General features: G+C 42.5%; 1 protein-coding gene across 2 annotated transcripts in view; it reads right to left on the reverse strand.

The window, feature by feature from the left end:
* The window catches only part of ALDH1L2 (aldehyde dehydrogenase 1 family member L2), a 244522-nt gene that overhangs the window by 174490 nt on the left and 49356 nt on the right, over nucleotides 1-20676 (reverse strand). For both annotated transcript variants that reach the window (XM_069229012.1, XM_069229011.1), the window contains one exon: nucleotides 1572-1737. In XM_069229012.1, the coding sequence (XP_069085113.1) occupies nucleotides 1572-1737 (166 nt within the window). The remainder of the gene's footprint in view (nucleotides 1-1571; nucleotides 1738-20676) is intronic.

Consider the following 20676-nt stretch of genomic DNA (forward strand, 5'->3'; position numbering starts at 1 on the left):
TTTTAATTCTGAGGGCAGATGTAAGGTTTGATATCAAATAGTGGCTGGCCATCGCCTGTCATCAATGTGCCATTCTCATTCAGAATAGGTTTGATGTTCACATGTTTAATTTAATGAATAAGACATCCTTTTGGAACAAAAGTGCCTAACATGGGTACAGGAGGAACAGATTCATTAAAGATTTTCTGAATATCCATATTGTGATAAAGGTACATGCAATGATCCTAAATGTCACTTTTGCACATACCCCGAGATAATTCTGAAATTCTGGCTTTGATTTGGCCCTCTTAGATTTTTTGCTGGGCAACTCTGCTTTGGACAGTGTTTATAAAAATTGCTGAATTGAGGAGGCCAGACATTGCTCCTCTGGCAGGTTTGATGCTTTGATTGTGGGGGCTAACCTCTTTACTTGCTCCTTTTACATGGGTTTTAAATAAGTGTATGATGGCAGTGCATGCACGGGAGCGCATGGGTGTAGTGATGACTCTAAATTACGTATTACTGAATAGTTATCGTCTGTAAAATAGCAGACAGTGTTCGATATTTGTAAACATTACATACAGACACTTTATTCACATATTATAATGATATGAATCATGTCAATACAATACATATAAAATACAATATATAACAGTTATATGACTGACATATTTGTTCTCAGGGCTTATTGGAAGTTGTCCACAGTGTGAGGAAGACTGTGCAGACACTGCACACTTGGATAGAGTGTTTGTGGGCATTCTTGCAGCCTGGGCCATGCTGATGAGTCTGAGATCGCAGTCACCACAAAGGGTGTTCTGTAATCAGGTGGAGGCATATGTCGCCACCCGTGGCAGTGGAACTGCAGAAGAGGAGTGGCCAAGACTATAAACGGTACTTCCCAAAAAGTGGGTTGTACAGAGAACACTATTGGAGGTTCCTAATCCATGATCAATCTTGAGCCTTTCCTGTGATGTCACTTCCCGTTTAAATTATATATAAAGGGGGCAATCACTGGAGTAAGATGCGTTGTAAAGCATTTGTTCTCTATTTTTCGTCAGTTTCATCACCCATTTGTTTTTCATTTTTGTCCTTGAGTTTTGCTCCTTGCAGCTCTATTCTATTTGGACTCATCTTGTGGAACTCTTAGCCTGGCTATTCTCTCTTCCTGATATCAGGGGAAGGCGGGGGCCTGGTTTATCTACTGCAACACAAATCTTCCTCTTCTTTCAATTACTACCAGATTGCCAAGGAGGTTTTTTTTTTTATCTTTATGCTTTTTTCCTCCTAGCCCTGCGACCTTTTTAAAGAGACACCTGACAGTCATTTTCTGTGTCCAGTCCTTGACACTGACATTAGTTTAGATAGCATTATTTGTTAATAAGTGCCAGATTAAGAACTAACTTTTCAATGTTATGACTCCATCATTTACATTAAAATATTTTAAAATAGTAGCTTGTAAAGTTCTCGAAAAGGAAAGCAATCTGCCTCGAACGTCCCCCTTCAGTCATGATAATCAGCCAATACAGTTTCCATAAACGAACAAACTGTCAAGGAATGCACTGCACAGATATAAAAAAAATATTACACTTTACCATAGCTTTGATTCCTTCTGGGAAAAGGAAGCGATTGTAAAGGGTGTCCACAGTGTCATTTGGTTCCACTAGACATGATCGCTGGAGGAGAATAGGTCCTGTGTCCAGACCATCATCAGCCCAGAAGATTGAAAACCCGGCCTGTTTATCTCCATGGATCAAAGTCCTGCAACCAACAGACACATTGAAGATACCTTGGATTTGAATATTGTAATGTTTTGTTCCAGTAGAAATGTATTAGAAAGGTACGGAGGACGTTTGAATCATATTTTTAGATGTTGTTTCACTGTGATAAACACAGTGTACAGTATAATTAGCGACCAATGCTAGCATGTTGCCAAACAAAATTTTTCTAAACATCAATGAACATTTAGGAATACGCATGCACAGGTTGGTAATCATGGATAGGGATCATAAAAACATATCATACACTTTTACAGAATTACAGAGTACTATACTCATCAAAAATTGTGCCTCTGGCAGTGGTTGTCAGGAATATAGTATAGGGATGGGCATTGTGCTCTTTTGTGAAGAATTGATGACAAGGGAAAAATGCAGGGTTATCTCTCTCCTGAGACGATGGGTGTAAGGAAGATGTCAAAGTCATGAGTGAGCTAAGGATTTTGATTCTTGTGAAGGATGAGATGAGATTGGCATTGATATCATTGAAGATGTACAGCCTATCCACAAAATATTTACTTCCCCTTATGATGCTGGCAAGAAGGAAGAGTCAATAATATGTTTTGATGAAAGGAGGAGCGTTTTGTTGGAATGTTCTCTAATTGATAACCATGTGAACAGCAGTGTCTACAATTTTCACTGTGCCCAAGGTATTATCTGGAAGGCAAGACTGCAGGGTGCCATAGCTGCCTATGCGCGTGCAATGTGGAACATGCTTGTGAGTGACAGGAACATTGCTTAGATGGAAAAAGCCTTCTGGTCTTTAAATGTCAGACTAGAGTCTTTTTTACTATCCCCTGTATCCCCCTTATAACCTTCAACAAATCTTCCTCCTTATTTATCAATAAAGGGCAACAAGTCTGGAGATCACAAGGTAGGAAAAAGCTAGCCTTCCACGGCTATCAGGGTGGAAGTTCTGCTACTGAGATGAAGGTAAAATATGGCATTTATTATTAATTAATTTATTATTAACACAGGACAGGTTTTATGTTATTAGACACTTCTCATCATGAGGAATGCTGATGCATAATTCAACAAGTAAACTGACTTCAAAGGAAAAGGCCATGCTAGTGCAACCGTCTCTTACTATGTGGTCGGCTGAGAAGATGAGAGCTTCACTACCATCAGAACGTAAAAATATGAAGAGTGTCTAGTGCTGGACAGTCAGCATTCATTTCATGTCTGCAATCAAGACTGAAAGCTTAAGCTGATGGAAAGGGGAATGACAGAGTTCATAAACCTGAGGCACTGATTGCAGAACCAAAAAGAAAATCCCAACTCATGGGTTCACACCAAACTGATGTTTTGGTAACTTAGTAACTCGCACTTGGTATGTTGTGTTGATGTACTTCTGCTTCCCTTTGCTGCAGTCTCACAGTATGCTTAAAGTGCAGCAGCCCCTGACTTCATGTGTTTTTCCCCCTCCAACACAAGCTGTATGGCCCAGTGTATCTTACTAGGCTGGGATCCAATGACTGGGAATAAGATGACATGGAAGAAATTAAATTACTTACTGTAAAGGTAGTTCACCAGTATTGGTACCTTCCAATTATTTAAATGATTTTTAGCATCAAGTAATGGTGAGCTGGAAATTCTCAATGAAAAATTAATTCATATGTATTAACTCAATTTGCAAATACATGTTTGTTCTATTTTTAAAGTGAATATTCTGCAGACTGCTTCAACACTGCTGACATAGTAGCTCTACATGATCAGAATCTGAGGGGGTCATTCAAGTTTGGCAGGCAGAAAAGGCTGCACGCCAAACTCCTGCGGTCAGGTTGCTGCCAGTGCGGCTGCCTTCCTGCGGGCCCTATTGTGAGTTCCCCGCTAACCCAGCAGGGAACAGCCCACAACATTGACGCCAGCAATGCAGACAGTGAAAAGTGCGACAGGCTGTCCATGGGGGCCCCTGCACTGCCCATGCTAAGTGCATGGGCAGTGAGGGCCCCCATCGGGCCCCCCTGTACCCAGTCTCCACCAGCTTTTATATGGCGGTGCAACTGCCGTGTAGAAGCTGGCGGAGAGGGGGGGTCATAAACCACAAGGCGGCGCTGCATGCAGTGCTGCCCTGGCGGATTAGGGCCTCCAGCACAGCCAGTCCCACCAGCGGAGGGAAACTGGCGATGCTGGTTGTCCGACTATGGTACAATGGCTACTGTTATAATGTGGCAGTCAGACTGCCACCGCATCCCTGACGGTCATAATGAGACCCTTAGTATTTGTAAAATATATTATCATTAGATACAAGATATAATATCGATACTTGCATTTAAAAAGCATCCCAATGTTGCAGCACTGCATTCAACCGGAAGTAACCTGATTTTCTGCAAAATTAGAGCATTATAAATCTACAATTCATTCGACAGGGTATAAAGCATCAAACACCAAGAATGCAGGTAGAGATTTCCTACACTTAAACTGGTTCTTCAGCATTGTCCGTCTCACATGATTATTTGCTTTTGCAGCACTGTCAAGGAAGAAGCGATGCAACACTGTTAAAGGTTTATTTGCATTATACACGTTGCTATGCCTTTTCGTCTTGTCAAATGAGCTATTACTTCATGTGGAATCCGAAGATTAGTCTCACTAAAAGTGAACATTATACAGTTCACTTTCAATATGGTGACATTAGCCCTAGGTATTGCTTGATGGCATTTCAATGACTACTAAGCTCTAGGCAACAAATAGTTATGAATTATTGCACAATTCTTGTGTTCTGTCAACATAATATATGATGAGCCTTTTGTTGTGCAGAGTGGGAGGAGACGTCTTAGCTGCATTTGATTGATGTGTTGTACAAAGCATTTAATTCAGTTTTAATAAAAACATAGCAGGTTACATGACAGCAGGCGTAATCTCTTGAAACAACAATTAAATGGGAATGTTTTGACTTGAACATAGTGTGAACAAAAGAGACCTAACCCCCTGCTAATCCACACCTTCCATCCAGGGCCAGAGAAACGGTGTGAGGGGTGAGAGGGACCAACAGCTTAAGCTGACAGTAATGTCGCTCTATGAGTGATGATAAGAAATATAAGTCTATAGTTTTTATACTCTGAGGGAGTGTCAAGGGTTAGAGCCTTATTTAGAATTTGTCGGACAAGATAATTGTGATGGATAGCCCATATGGTATATTAAGAGTTCCATAGGCCGCAGTGCATTTCTAACATGGTGGATGGGATATCCGTCACACAGATGGCTGAGTATCCCATCTACTGAACTCTAAATAAGGCTCTAAGTCTGTCCTGGAGATGTATGTCAATAGCTGACCCAAGACCCTTTACAACCTCTCCCTCCATATGTAAAGACTAAGAGCTAAATTTAGATTTTGGCGGACGGGCTGGTCTGTCACATGGATATCCCATCCACCAAAATATAAATCCCATAGGAAATAACAGGATTTATATTTTGGTGGACAAGATATCCGTCACTGTTATGACAGAGTAACCCATCTGCCGAAATCTAAATCAGGCCCTAAATATCAGTTTTCCAGGGTAAGTACCTCCCAAGGCCTGGAAGGCCACTGAGTAAGAGTTGCAGCTGAAGTCTTCTCTCAGGCAACACATATCAACATTCTTGCCACCCTTTTTAAAGAGGTACAAGAAAAACCTACAAATCCCTAAACATTTGGTGAGCTCTCTTCACCATGAGATTGGAAAACGTCATCCCAAGTTTGGAATAAATTGGGAAACCCTTAACCAAGTTTATGGCACTCAGGACCTCCCTCCAGAAGCATTACATGGCACCAAAAGACCATCAGATATGTACAAAGTTTCCACCGCTCATCTCCAAACACACCTCTAATATATTTGAGGAAACAAGCATGACTTTGCTTGAAATGATGTTTTGTACCTTTGTGGTTAACTGTATCAAAAGGTCATCTCAAAATTACTAAAGGATCTGCTTTTTTTTGTTTGCCATGTTACATATCACAAACGTAACCCTTAGGTACTGAACACTTTACAAGAGCACTAGTTACATTGAACAGGGTCGCATAATTTTTTAGGTATGGGAAGTGATTTGCCCAGAACCACAGGATATTGAGCAAATATTGTTCTTGTAACCCTGTAAAAATAAGATACTGATTGGTATGACTTCTTGAATATCAACAGGACGTCCTGCAGGGCTGTACATTGATTCCTTACTCCATGTGGATCAAATGCTTGCTCAGCTCTCTGTCCATCAATTTACCGATCATTAATACAGACACACCCAAAATATCTAAATTTACACTGCCTTTGTACAGTGTACACTCCAAATACTTTGTTACCATCAGGCTCATTCTCCGACACACCTGTCTCCGAAACATCCACACACAATACCACATCTCTAGAATATGTGTCAACAACAGACCATTCTGAAACCTCCACAGCATTGATTGATGTGTGGTCACACTAGTCGACTTACATACTTTGACAAAGTGACCTAATATTTTTGCATTTGCTGCATGTTCAATTCATAGCAGGACAAAACTGCATTTCCCAAACTGGGGTTGCTCCCACATCATTAACCCATTTTACATTTAGCCCTCTTCTTTGTCTTGTTTCTTTTTATCTTCACTTTACCAGCTTCTAGAAAAATGTGGACTATTTGGGGGTACAATGATATTGACATTTCTTTCATGTAGAATGTTGTACTTTAAATTCCACTGGCAATTTTGATTCCCATACCAAAAGTTAAGTTGACAGTTTTCAACAAAGTCTCTGGTAGCTGTTTGTTGTTTGTTTTTTCCGCAACTTGGTGCCTTATCTCTTCCTGAAAGAACAAGTTACTTACCTTCAGAAACGCTCTATCTGGGGGATACTGTATCAAACTACAGATTCCTCACCTTTAGGATATCCCCAAGTGCCTGAGTGGTTCTAGAAGATTTTTCAGGATAAGACCAGCGTGCCAATAAATGGTGTTGAGCAGCTCTGCGTCCACTCCGCTCCGCCCCAGAAGTGACGACTGGAACCATACATAGGCATCACCAAGCCACGCAGATGTCAGTTTCTCAGATGAAGAGCCCAACAGAAATCAATTGTGCCAGTGTGCAGATCTCTAATTTGGGACCTTTTTAGATGGAAGAGTCCCTTCCACTAAATGGGGAGGTGGGAGGGCAGTGAGGAATCTGGGGTTAGATAGATTATCCACCAGAAAGAATATTACCGACGGCGTTTAACTTGTTCTTCTGATGGTTCCTTGTAACCGCAGATTAGATTTCTCATCCTTAGAATAGATAACAAAGGAGTACCTCTCCTGATGGTGGGTCAATGGAATAAGACTTTCAGAATACAAGGAGCTACTCATGACCTGCTCCCAATATGCTTTACCTGTGATTCTTCCACACCAAGATGGTGGCATGTAACATAAAGGTTACAATGCTGTGTGGGCTTCAGTCTGTCAGCGTCACTCAGAAGACCTCTGCAGCTGAAACACAAATGTGCTTGAAATGTGCTAGAACAACAAAGGAACTTTATAGGCCTCATACTGCTAGGCTCAATCTAATCACCAACTGCTCTGCTTTTGATTCACCAACCTGGCTGTAAAGTTCTGCAGGACCTGCAGTAATGTGTCTCTTGATGGGGCCGGACAGAAAAGCAGAGACAATGAATCAACACTTGCACACAGCTCCTGCTGATCAGCAGGTCTGTGGGCAACAGTGAAGATATGTATGTGCAATACTCAAGTTCAGTTACTTTATTCACAATACAGCTTTGATCGGAAAAACTGAAGCCCTAAACTAAACTCCAGTCTAACCAGTCAAAGTTCCACAGTAATGTTTCCACATTCTTATGATGCTTCTACAGTTTAAACACATAATTCCCTTGCCCACTGTACTTAAAAAAACTGAAGTTACAACACCTTCTTCAGAAGGGACCTAGCTTGGCTAATTTTGCAGTGCTGTTGCTAGTGCAGCAGGAATAAGACTGATTTGCAGATGGGTGGTCTTTCCCTGAATTGGCATAACGGGCAAAATAAAAGGAGAGGGCCTGACAGAGTTTGCCGGAGGGGGTTACTCTGTTACAAATGAGAAAATCAGTTAAACAGAGTTAATAATTCTTAAAGTGAAACATATTGCCTAAAAGATCAAAGTGCTAACCATCTAGTCATGCAAGACTGGGGAAAAGTCAAAAGTTATGGCTAACCGTGATGATGCACAGCTCAGATACGTAAAGTGGATTGGGCCTAATCTCTGCTTATCTTCAGACTTAGAAGAATTTTTCAGGAAAAATTTCTCAGAAAGTAAAGTTCAGCAGGGATCCCCAGCCAACAGTGTCTGAAGAGGAGGCACCATCGTCAGAGAGCCACTGGATAAAAGTTCAGTGAAAATTTCTAAGTTCGGACTTAGGTCCTCATTATGACTTCAGCAGTCTTTATCTCAGACTGCAGAAGTCAAGCCCGCCTCATGAACGCCAGTTTTGACGGTCTTCAGACCTCCATATTATGGCTGCTGGCTGCTCTCCGCCACTATTTGGTGGGGAAGCCACCAGCAACTATACTGGCGGTCGGCAGTCTAGTGGAGCTTACTCCGTCGCCATCGCCACATCACTACAACACCGGCTGCCATATTACTACATTGTAGATGGTGTGACGGTGTTGTGTCGGCAGAGCGCTCGCGGCAGAGCAGGCTCCATGGACCCCGTTCCCTCCCGGACGACCACCAGGTTAGGTGATCAACCGACAGGGAGGGGGGGGTTTGAGTGTTGTGTGCATGAATGGGGGGGGGTGTGAGTGGGGGGTTTGGGGGTGTTGTGTGTGTTTGTGTGCGTGTGCGTGCACGTGTACGTGTCTGTGTGCCTGTGTGACTGCATGTATGCAGGGGTAGGGGGAGTATTGTGTGCGTGTATGGAGGGGGTTAGGGGAGTATGCGTGCATGCATGCAGGGGGTAGAGGGAGTGTTGTGGCCATGCGTCCATGTGTGTGTGAATGAGTGAGCATGGATGTGTGCATGCATGTATGTATGTCTGGTGTTTGCATGCATGCGTGGATGGTGGGGGTGCAGTACGGGGATGGTGGCAGGATCATCAGGGTCATAATGACCCCCTTAGTCTCTTTAATGGAAGGCAAAATTCTCCAGTGGAACAAAGCTGCAGGCTGTAGCCAATGAGTGATACCCCTTTTTTAAGAAGCCGCTGAACAAGATTGGCTGCTGCAGAGAAGAACGTAGCAGGATCTGCCAAGAAGTCAGGCCCCCCGAGATGCACCTTGGGAAAATCAGCAAGCATATAGGTCTTAGTGTCCTCTTGGTTCACAGAGCACTTTTTAGAAGAACATTTTTTAAGTCCCAAGTTTTGGAGTTGGGCTACATGGGGACCTTTAGCTCCACTTCCAAGGGTCCAGGACTGGAGGGTCAGGCTGCACTCAGGCTGGGTCCAGCTGTGGGTTCAAGATGATTTAAACTTTTCATACTATAGAATTCTAATTGGGAAGCTAGCCAACTAGCCCCTGGAGTCACTGTGGAAGTCTTGGGTTCAAAGAGAAAAGCAGGTCTCAAACAGCAAGGCAGTCCTCTGAGGGTACAAGGCATGCTACAGGCAGCAGGGCCATCCTTTTTTTGTGCATCACAGCAGTCCTTTGAAGTACACAGAAGGCCACAGGCAGTAGGGCAGTTCTCTGAGAGTCCTTCTGCAGGTTCTGCAGTTCCAGAAGTGAACTGTAGAGTGGGTCTAAGAGTCTTAGCTTTATACCAGGTGTCAGCTTTGAAGTGGAAGAAACTTCTGGAGCCCCTCATTCTCCCCCTCACAAACACCTCTGGAATTTCCTGCCTCCCTGTCCTGCCCCAGGCTGTCTGTAGTTCCAATAGGCTAGGGTGAAGTTCTTTGTGTATTGCTATTGGGCCTGTGTGGACACTGCCCCCTCCATATCCTGCTTGGATGGCCCACCCTGCAAGCACCCAGTCCATCTATTGTGTGGCTGACTGGTAGGACTACACAAAGGCCAACTACACCTAGTCATATGACCCAGGAAACAGGCTGCAGGCAACAAATGGTTAGGACAAGAAAATGGCAACTTTCTAAAAGTGGCATTTTCAGAACTGTGACTTAAAATCCAACGTTACCATAAAAGAGGATTTTAAATTTCAATTCCGTAGACACCAAAAATTAAATTTCTAACTGCTCCCACACAAAATGTATCACTTATTAAATGTAATACGGTAACCCAGTGTTATGCCATGGGAGAGGTAGACATCACACTAGTAAAAACACATTTGTGAGTTTTTTGCTACCAGAACATGTAAAACATAAAAATACATGCCCAGCTCTTTAGGTAGATTACACCCATACACCCTGCCTTGTGGGTTGTTTAGATCCCATCCTGAAGGTGAGTTATATGTAATGCAAAGAGAGCTGTAGTCCTTGCAAGAGGTTTATTTTGCCAAGTCAATATGGATGGCACAAGAAGTGCTGCAGGTCCACTATTAGTATTTAATTTGCCAGTCCTGGGACCATGGTATAACGCTTTACTAGGGTCTTACAAGTGAATTCAACATGCCAACCAGGTGTAAGCCATTGGTATTATGTTTCAGGGAGTGAGCACAAGCACTTTAGCAGTGGTAAACTGCACAGAGTTCAAAGGGCAACAAAAGCAAATCCAACAAAACACGAGGAGAGAAGGCAAAGCGATGCAAGGAAAACCACCCTAAGGCTGACAGGTTTAACAACCTCCTTATTCAGGTTAAATTTGATTAAGCAACCTAAATTACTTCGACATATCAATGATTCCTTGGAAGTTGAAAAGTACATTATTAGCAATTATATAATACTCCCATGGATGATTTTCTCTACCCAGAATGTTTCTCTGAGGAGAAGCCATATAGTTGATACCCTCAGCTATAGCTATTTTCTTCTTGTTCTTCAAAATATGGGTTATAAAATAGACTGCTACATATTTCCTGGCATAAGCAATATATAGTTTCCAATTGAAGCTGAATGGACACATTAGGTTTAGCATTACATTTCATTAAAATGAAACCTTGAGAAGTTATGTACTATTCAGCCACTGATTGAGATGACCTGTTAAAACAAAGTGATACGATGTGTCATGCTTTCCTTCTGTGTTTCTTTTCCTCCAATTCTCTAAATGCTTACACTCATCTCTCACCATTATGCGTCCATTTGTTTCCCTCTCTCGACCACTTTTTAGCTTACGTTTCTCACTTTAGCTATTTCAATAGTCGAAGTCAGCACCATCACCAGTAGAATCAGGTCTTACACTGTATGCTCTGATGTTCAAGGTCTCATTATCAGTCTATCTATATCAGATATGTCAGAGTCAGAGAAAAGAAGACTTTGATATAAGAGAAAACATCCGTATTAACGTCCAGCCCAATGATGACAGGATTGATGACACTGACCTCGAATCAGAGCAAACACCAATTTCAGTTCAATTTGGGGGATTCCACAGCATGGCTTAAGATGTGGAGGTGCACACTGGAGAAGTGGCTAAGCTTCACCTTTTGATAGCATACTCATGGTACTTTTGTTCCTTACTCTATGAGAAAAGCCGCACTAGACCTTTCAGTCAAAGATATGGGAGCCTGGAGTCTGGCAATAAACAACAGATGGTGCTTTATGTGGAATTCCTCTTTCAAGTTCCTCCCACACACTTATTTTTGAGTTTTAAGAACAAAACCGTTAAAAAGTGATACGGTAGCAAGGAGTTTCATGGAAAAACTTTCAACAAGCCAACTCAGAGAGAGAGACCACAGAAAAATAAATATTCGTAAAGCATGCCAGCTAGAGCAGAGCTATTAGGAGGCTACATCACAGGGAATGTTGGTAAAGAATCTGTCTAAAATGGTGCATGTGAGTGGGCCAGCAGACCTGAGACAGTAGACAACTGTCTCTAAAAAAGGGTTAATGATTAGCCTGCACATATGCATGTGAATCTATGAAAACATTTAAAACTAGTCAGCTATAAATTACAATTTACTGCAATGCCAGTAGCAATAAATAAATAAATAATATACAAAGAAATAGCTTGAATGCGTATGGAAAATATATCAAGTGAACTTCTTTGTTAATGCTCCAGTGCAGGGTCTGTACATCAACTGCACACGTATCTTATAAAAATAGAAATGTATAAGGAGCATCTAAGGTTTTTAAAGTAAAAAGTACAAAAAAGGTAATTCCAAATTACTGAGAAATCACACTAGCACAACCGCATATAAAGCTGGACTTCTTCCATTGAGAATTAGGAGTTTACCTACATGAAGAGGGTAGCAGTAAGGAACTCGAAGAGGAAACCATGGCCCAACTTTATGAATGAAAATACATCTGTAATTCCAAATGTGTGAGGAAAACTACTGTCTGCCCTTCCACCCAGGAGGGGTGTGTAAAGTACTAATAACGATGCAGTGAGAGCCCACTGGTGAGGAAATGAGGGTGCACAACTAATCCCTAATACCACATACAAACAACAGGGAGTTGCTGTAATTTGCCCACTATGGCAATCCAGACGTAGACATCCTCCTCCACTCTTCTGTAGCTCTCCTTGGGGACCTCTCTTCTTCCCTCTCTCTCTCAACTACACCGCTGGGGCAACAGATGGTTGTGTTGGGCTCCAGCTCCTGCTTCGGCGTCACCGCTAGTGCTGAAACATTGCTGCGCCTGCTCGCTGGAGCTGTGGGTGCCAGTTGGATCACCTTAGGTAGGTTGACATCTTCCAATGCGCTCCACGGCCTAGCGGAAGCAGCAGTGTAGGGAATGTACCTGTCTATGGTGAGGTAGAGGCGCAGCCATTTTCAGATGACTTCACATGACATTAGTTTAGTGCAGAGGGATTTTAATTCTACCCAGTCGTGACGTCACACTAGTGAATTGCAAGGAAAGGAGCCGTTCCCCCCTAAAGTGAAAGTGAACAACCCATAGAGGACTGTGGTTTGCATCAGCAGACTGCTGTATATTGATGGGATGCAGTGCGCTGCGCAGTGATTGCAGCGAGTAGGGAGCGAGAAATTGCTACACAGAGCCAAGACTCCTGCTAGCCTCCAATGTTTTGCCATTGACCTCTAAACTGGCATGCACAGTGCTTGGAAGAAGCTGTACGGTGACGCGCAGCGCTCAACAAACACTTCTAAATAAATACAAATATTTCCAGCTAGCCCTTGAGCCTCCCACATAAAGTGCATAGGAACATTTGGAGACGCCTCCTACTTATTGTTCTAGAAAGAGTAATGGCAATACTTCTACTCATTAAAGAATCCCAGTGCTGCATAAACATACCGGCACAATGGAGAGATGCCAAGGGCTTGTCACATTACACATGGATCAACATTTGCAAAATAGTTCAAGTGAAAAACGCGCAGCTGCTCCTGTGGCATGCTCATCCGAGACAGAAGGCAGCTGTCTACTACTGAGAAACGTCATAAGAGCTGTCAGAGTACAATATTTACCCAGAGATCCCCCATAGCCACAGCGCGAGGCTGATTTCAATACTACACTCCTTACCCTTTCACCTGCTCACTTTATGTAGCACCAACACACCTTCGCTGTTCCTCCGCTATACAGATAGAGGTGTAACGTAGCAACATTATCTATTCCAATGTCAAGATGCTTAAAACCGTCATTTACGGAGGTTTCATCCACAGCAGTGCCCTGTTTCAAACGTGTTGCTCCTATGTGATTGGTTTACCCACACAAACGTCACAATGGTTTACTCCTTTCACAAATAAAACCCCTACAAACGTAGCTGGTCACGTGATGCGGATATACAATCACGCATGAAGATTGCGATTATTTTCTTTTACAGACTTCCGAAGGGTTCGTTGTTTTTTGTTCAGTTAGAGGGAGAACAACCTATGGCTATTCCGCTATGGGGATTCGGATTTAGACGATGGGAAATACAAATGGCCTCATACACCTTCTTTTATGAACTCCAAACAAGCATAGCAAATCTATCCATTTTCTAACTCTACCCAACTTGGGGAATTAACCCACAGGTTGTGTGCGTTTTCTTCCTGCACAAGAATCAAATTAAATTTGAGCTCTTGATTTTGGGGCTAATAATTACAAAACACAATGGCAAACCCAATAGGTCTGGCGTATAATAACTAAAAGTGCCTGTATGTGTCAATGCAAGCAGTCACTTGCCCTCCATTCATTCGTTCAGTAACTCATCATCCAAGTAGTCAATCATCCTTGCATGCAAGCAACCGTTCATGCACGCACTCTCATTTTTGCATTCACCCACTCACCCATCTACTTCGCATACAAGATCACCTGTCAAAGAATGAGGATTTATAGTTGTAAAATAGACGTTACCCTTGCTGCAAGTCTGTGAGGGGTGTAAGAGTGCTTCTGATTATGTTTGGCTGCGAGTTTGTGACTGGCATGACAATGGTGTCAGTGTGAGACTGATAGTGAGTTCACTGTATAAATCAAACATTTTTACACTCAATAAGCTTTGTGAATCAGACTCCACCTCTTTGACCTACTTCCCGTCTCATTCCACAATGCTCAATTCAGCCGGCATTGGGAGACCTTGTATAATACATGGGATTCTGCAATCTCAGTATAATCTCTTTATGATCGGTGACTTGTGACACACTCAGTCATACTATAATAATATATTACAGTTGAGTTCTGACGCCACAATGCCTGCAGCTAGAGCCAGCAGTTGGGGAATTCAGGTCAGGACACAAAGCATAATTAAAGCAGCTGTTTATGGACAGAGAACAAAATGTGTTTTTTCTTCTGCTCTGTTTTTTTTCTAGCTGTACAGTGAAACCAGAAAAGAGAAATTATGGCAATATTTATTTTTTGCTTTTGCACTCTTTAGGCAATTATAGAAAATTAGAATCGTTCTGCATGTTTCTATATATCACTAGCTACTGCACATTTAAAAAAAAAAACTTACTGTAAACCGAGTCAAATATTGTCTTACGACACTTATCTCACAGATTTTTGGTGTGTTTAATTTTGCACTTGAGATTCTATTTTTATTCTTCATGTTTTTCACCATGCTCTCCCTTTTGTATGAAAAAGCTACGTTCCAAGGACGTATGTGGTTTGTGGGAAAAGTGACAGTGTGACTATGTGTTATAAGAGAGGAGGTGCTCCTGCCGTATTGATAAAGATACTGCAAGTCACCTTGGAGTTCCTTGAAATGATAAAGCCTTATATGGTAATGAAACTCCTCTGTGACTTGCAAAATCCTTTTAATATACAGCACGGGGTACTTTACCCGATATAGTAAGAACACAACTACATGCAATCCTCATTTTCTCGGTTCTTCCAGGTATCAGGTGAAAGTAGGAGGACATTGTTACAGGGAAACTGTTGTCTAACATGAGCATGGGTGGTGGATAGCATAGCTAGAAGAAAAGGAGTAGCATTTACATGAGATACTACAGGTAGGAAGATGACTTATCTCCTTACTGTGACATCCAGTAAATATATGCAAGCCACTTTGGAAAAGTGATGAGGTAAACATTAAACCCAAACCAAGAAACCAGCGCTTTCCCTAGAATCACTATAACATAATTTATGTCTAAAGATGATTTTAATGTGCTGTTAAATAGGAATTACATATTTTTGGGGGTAAAATAACATGTAATACTATGCAGCAATGATTTCCTGTTGATTTGCTCCCATTTATTAGTTATTATTTATAGAAGGTGAGTAGAGATGAAAAAGTAGGATGGGGGATAGCAGTAACACATGCAGGCCCAGGAAAACAGAGCATGTGGCTCTGGGACAGAGTGCGGACACAGATCATTTACTGCCACTATCATGGTTTGATAAACAGCTAACTGAAAAAAAGGATTAAGGGGCTTGAACATACTTGGTGGAAATCTTATGATGTCAATGCTAAAAAGACTTATCTTGGCACCACTAAAATGTATCATAAAATGATCAAAAAGGTGCACTCTAACTTTTATGAGGCCACAACTGAAGAGAGTCAGAATCCAGCTAAAGAGATTTATGCACTTGTGCATGGTCTGATAATGACTGTGGTAACTCTCCTCAGACCAATGCTTCGAATGAGAAACGTAATCTGCTTGCGGATTACTTTGTAAAAAAACATAGAGGACACTTATTCCAATTTTTCTGGGGAAAACATGATAGTCAATTGGAAGAGGAGCTCCCACTGAGTACCTGCCTATTATAGATTGAGCTACTAGACTTAGAAAGTCTGCAACTCTTTGTAGTAAAGGTAAAATCTGGTTCACTTGTCAATCCAGCAAGGCTGGACATTTTAAACGGGCAGGTTCGCTTCTTTTTTCAACATTCCTTAGTATGTTAACTCTTGCAGTCTCTGCTGCAGAAATGCCACAGGATTGGAAACATGCTAAAGTGATTTCTCTCTTAAAAAAACTTACCCTAGATCACGCCTTGCCTGAAAATGACCAGACAATCTCTTTTTTGCCATTTTTGCTGAAAGTTTTGGAGCAATAAGAAGACAACTGATAAAGTATTTTGAAAAACAGCAACTGCTCCACCCTTCTCAGAATGGCTTTGGGCCAGATAATAGCACTAGGATGGCTTTGCTCAAGGTGACCGAGGATCTTAGTGAGTTGGTGGATGGTTGGGGTAGGGGCATCTGCCGCTTTGATGCTACTAGATCTAAGCACAGCTTTTGACACCGTTTCCCACAATGTGCTCTTCGGCAGACTGAACAAGATCAGGATACAGTGAAAGGTGCTGGCTTGACTCACCTCCTTTCTGAAGAATTATTCCTTTCAGGTAATATCTTCAGCATTTGCCTCTACTAAGCATCAACTGGAGACTGGAGATCCTCAAGGTTGGGCTTTAAACCACACACTTTTTAATATCTAAATTAGGCCACCAGCAGCAATTGTGGAATAATTTGGTTTGACAACCAGCCGATCCTATTATTGTCATCTCCGGAGGAGAGACGTCCCCTCCTGTTAAAAAACTGTATGCCAGCTGTGGCACAATGAGTGCACTTGATCTGCTTGAAGTTAAATGCCAATAAAACAGAGATTCTAATGATGCAGCTTTCTGGAATGGGGTCCACATTAGTGGCTATCATGTTGGGCCACCCCCATGAGCCCAAACCAGTAGTTAAGAACATGGGAGTCTAGAATGACAGCAAGCTGTCCTTTGAGCCACAAATTAAAGCACTGACTTTCTGCTGCTTTGAGTTATTAAGAAGCATGAAGAACATTTTAGGCTTCTTTTCTCCACCTCTTCGAGAAGACGATCATACAGGCCCCAATCATTTTACTCCTAGTTTATTGTAATATTATGTATCTGGGCTCAACTGGGTTTGCTAAAAAGAGATTGCAGATTATTCAGCATACAGTGGCAAATCTGCTCTGTCGCTTGCAAGAACTCATTCAGTGTTGTATCAGCTGTGCAATCTGCATTGGCTCTCAGTGAAGATGAATATTCAGCTTAAGGCACTATGTATGACTTATCGAGTCCTTCACAAAGTGGGTGCACCAAGCTTGTTTTGCCTGCTTGAGCTGTAATGCCCCACCAGGTTGATATCGGAAGACCTCATTCTAGCGGAGATTACATACTTTAACCTTACCAGACAGGGAGGAAGGTCCTTCTTACTTACCTTATGGAACAAACTTCCGGTCCACCTCCAGAACATGTGAAATAATTTTAGTTGGAGAACGCAGCTTACGATCTTGCTGTTTTAGTTTTAGCTGCACATTCTGTTCACTTTGCTTATTCATCAGGTGTGCTGGGAAGCCCCCCCCCCAGGGCAGCCATGCGCAATATATATTGGTATAACATAACAGACTCACTTTTAAATATTGTGCTACCTATGACAAAATGATATAGTAAAGATATCGACTATGAAAATATTGTGAAGGTATCTATAGGCAATTTATTATACCTAATTCCTCCTATTTGTACCTTGAAGATGTACATATGTTCATGGTATGTAGATGTGGAGTTAACAGTAGTAAACCCATAGAAACTTATATAAACTTACTACAATACTTTTTTAGTTACTATATTTGGTAACACATTATGTGTGTGCTTGATATTCTGACCAGCAACACAAGGGGTGGGGAGGGTTTTAAACTCAGTAAAGTAGCACTGTCCAGACACATGCAATGGTGGAGTGAAGAAAAAAGACACCTGTAAAATGAGGGAAGAGGTAGACACTGGACACAGTAATTGTTCCTTCTTAGAAAGTTGTGAAGCCCAAGTCATTGCATAAAGTAATAGTACTGGACATGTTTCATACCCATATAAATCTTTATTCTGAATGCTTGCAATACAATGTTTCTTAATAAAAGTGACAACATAATATTTTTTTTACAATATTCCAAAATGTACTGAACTTAAAATACTACAGTACAAACAAATGCTATGAATGGTAGGTAATATTATGTTTTGGTAATACAAGCACTGCTTTTGTCTGGCATGTTGTTCTAAGTATATATAGAATAACCCAGAACTTAAACTGCGCTAGCTGTTGCATGTCTTATATGCACCTGAACTGGAAGATGATCCCCATGCACTTGCCTTTTTAGATGTAGAACAAGCTTTCGACTCAGCACGATGGGATTATATAAGGCAGGTCTTGGACAAGATGGGTCGGCGTCCAAATTTCATCCTGTGGGTCAAGCTCTTTTATAACGGCCCGAGGGCGAGGGTGCGAACTGGGCTGTACGTGTCAGCAGAGATCCTGTTACAGAGGGGTATATGCTGGGGATGCCCCTTGTCACCCTCAATCTTTGCCCTTGTGATGAAGCCACTGGCTTGTCGACTCCGGGAGGCATTACACGGTAGAGGGGTGTGGGGTGGCCGCACGGTGCATGTGGTATCACTGATTGCAGACAATGCCATGGTTTATCTGTGCCAACCTGGCATAATGGGCACAACCCAGCTCATTGTCCTAAATGAGCTCTGGGAAATCTTTGGACTACGGGTTAATAGGGTTAGCAGTAACTTCCAAATGCCTGGATACCCTATTGTGTGATTAGCCACGATTTATGAATACCTGGTGAATAGATTCAACATTGCCAGATCGACTTTCTTCCCTCTGGGGAGATTGAAGGGATTGCTGATGGACTACTTGCCTGAAGCTGGACTGCCGCGCAGTAGGGACAGCATCAAATACCTCGGGATACAGAGCACCCATGGGGAACACCAAGCACAAAAAATGAATATGGGGCATGTAATCTCTAATCTGCGCCCCTTACTTGCTTTCTTGAACACGCTGAAGTTATTACTTATGGGGAAGATCGCACTTATGAAAATGGCAGTCCTGTCTCAATGTTCATAAGTCATGTAGGTAGCCATAAATGAGATTCCACCCAGGATGTTCCAAGATCTTGACTTTTTGTTGGTAGAACTCCTTTGGGCAAGGAAATACTGCAAAATTAGACTACATACCCTTAAAAGGGAATGTGACAGAAGCAGGATGGAAGTTCTGGAACTGGAACTTTGCTATTTAGCGGCAGTTCTGCAACATGCCATACATTGGGTAAATGGGGAGCCTACCTGGGATGGTATGCATGATGGCTACTAACTTGGGACCCTACTGATAAGAGTGATGGACATACCCAATACATTTCCACCCCTGATACGCCTAAGGAGTCGTCTCTGGGAGAGAGTGGTGCAAAGGGTGATTAGGTGTGTGCCAGATTAGGTTTATGGATAGTGAGACCCTTCGAACAAATAGCTCGGACAATGGCGATTGACAGGTGGGGGGGATGGGGGGGCTGTATCATGCTGTCAGACCTATATCCGGCAGGGTGTTTTACAGCACTGCCGACTGCAATAGAGACGTACGGGCTGGGGAAAGGACAGTTTCTCCAATATGCCAAAATAGCAGTGACAATGAGACAGTCATGTCCATCCTTTGCGGAAGCCCCTGCACCAACACAGTGACTAGTGACTATGCTGTCAATGGCGAGTGGCTGCAAATTTATAACACATAAATACCGAGCATTGCACACAGATAGATGACTGGCTCCACTAAAAATAGAAGATACTTGGCAGTGTGTGTGCAAAGAGGCCTTACACCCAGGGACTGGCCTACAATACATTCAGGAGTGTGCACTGTGTTGCTTAAAGCAAGGTTTAAGTTGACCCAGTACTATATGGTACACCTGGCGTATCTCTCCCCTGAAAGGCTCCACACCATATATTCAGACAAATCCCAGAGCTGTGCACCAGTTGGGGAGCACAGGTGGCAGACTTTCTGCACATAGTATGGCACTGTCTGGATACAGCAGTCTACTGGAAGGCTACATTGCAACTCATTAAACACACAACAGGTTGGGAGGTTCAGTGCACGATTAAACAGTGCATGTTGAGACTCCTTCCAGAAAACCCAAAGAGGAAACTGAGTAGGTGCTTCGCGATGTTAGGGCTCATAGTGGCCAAACGGCGGATTGCAATAGGTTGGCTGAGCGCTAAACCGCCTACACAGAAAGACTGACAAGGGACATGTTGGAGTGGGCTGGTGCTGAGGAGGCACATATGCAGAGAGCCTGCAGGGACAAGAGGGTGACAGAAGATTTGTCATCCTGGAGGATTATGACACAGGCGCTAGTGGGGTCAACTGAGGGAGACTAGACTGAGGCAACTGAATAATTAAGGGACAAACTGGGGGGGTAGAGAGAGGTGAGGGAGGGAGACAAACAATACCCATGGACTTCCCATATTATAAGAGATGAGAGAGAACACTGGACCGTTCCTACTACCATATATTACATTTTGACCTACTGGAAGCTGGGAGGGTGGGAATGGGGGTGGGGACTTATGTTGCACAAGTCACTGACTATATCTGGTGTTGTCAACAATGTTAGATATGGAGTTGTCCTGTACTATGTACCTTATTTCCTCCAATACTATTAGGGATGGACTGAACATAACTGCAACACATATCATTCGAATTGATGATTGCTGTCAAAACTGAGTATCACAGCAGGGGCTATATAGTCAAGATCTGAGGAATGTATCCCGGGACGGTCTGAGTAGGAAAGTTGAGCCCCTACATT

This window comes from Pleurodeles waltl, chromosome 4_1, assembly GCF_031143425.1.
Source record: "Pleurodeles waltl isolate 20211129_DDA chromosome 4_1, aPleWal1.hap1.20221129, whole genome shotgun sequence".
NCBI lineage: Eukaryota > Metazoa > Chordata > Amphibia > Caudata > Salamandridae > Pleurodeles > Pleurodeles waltl.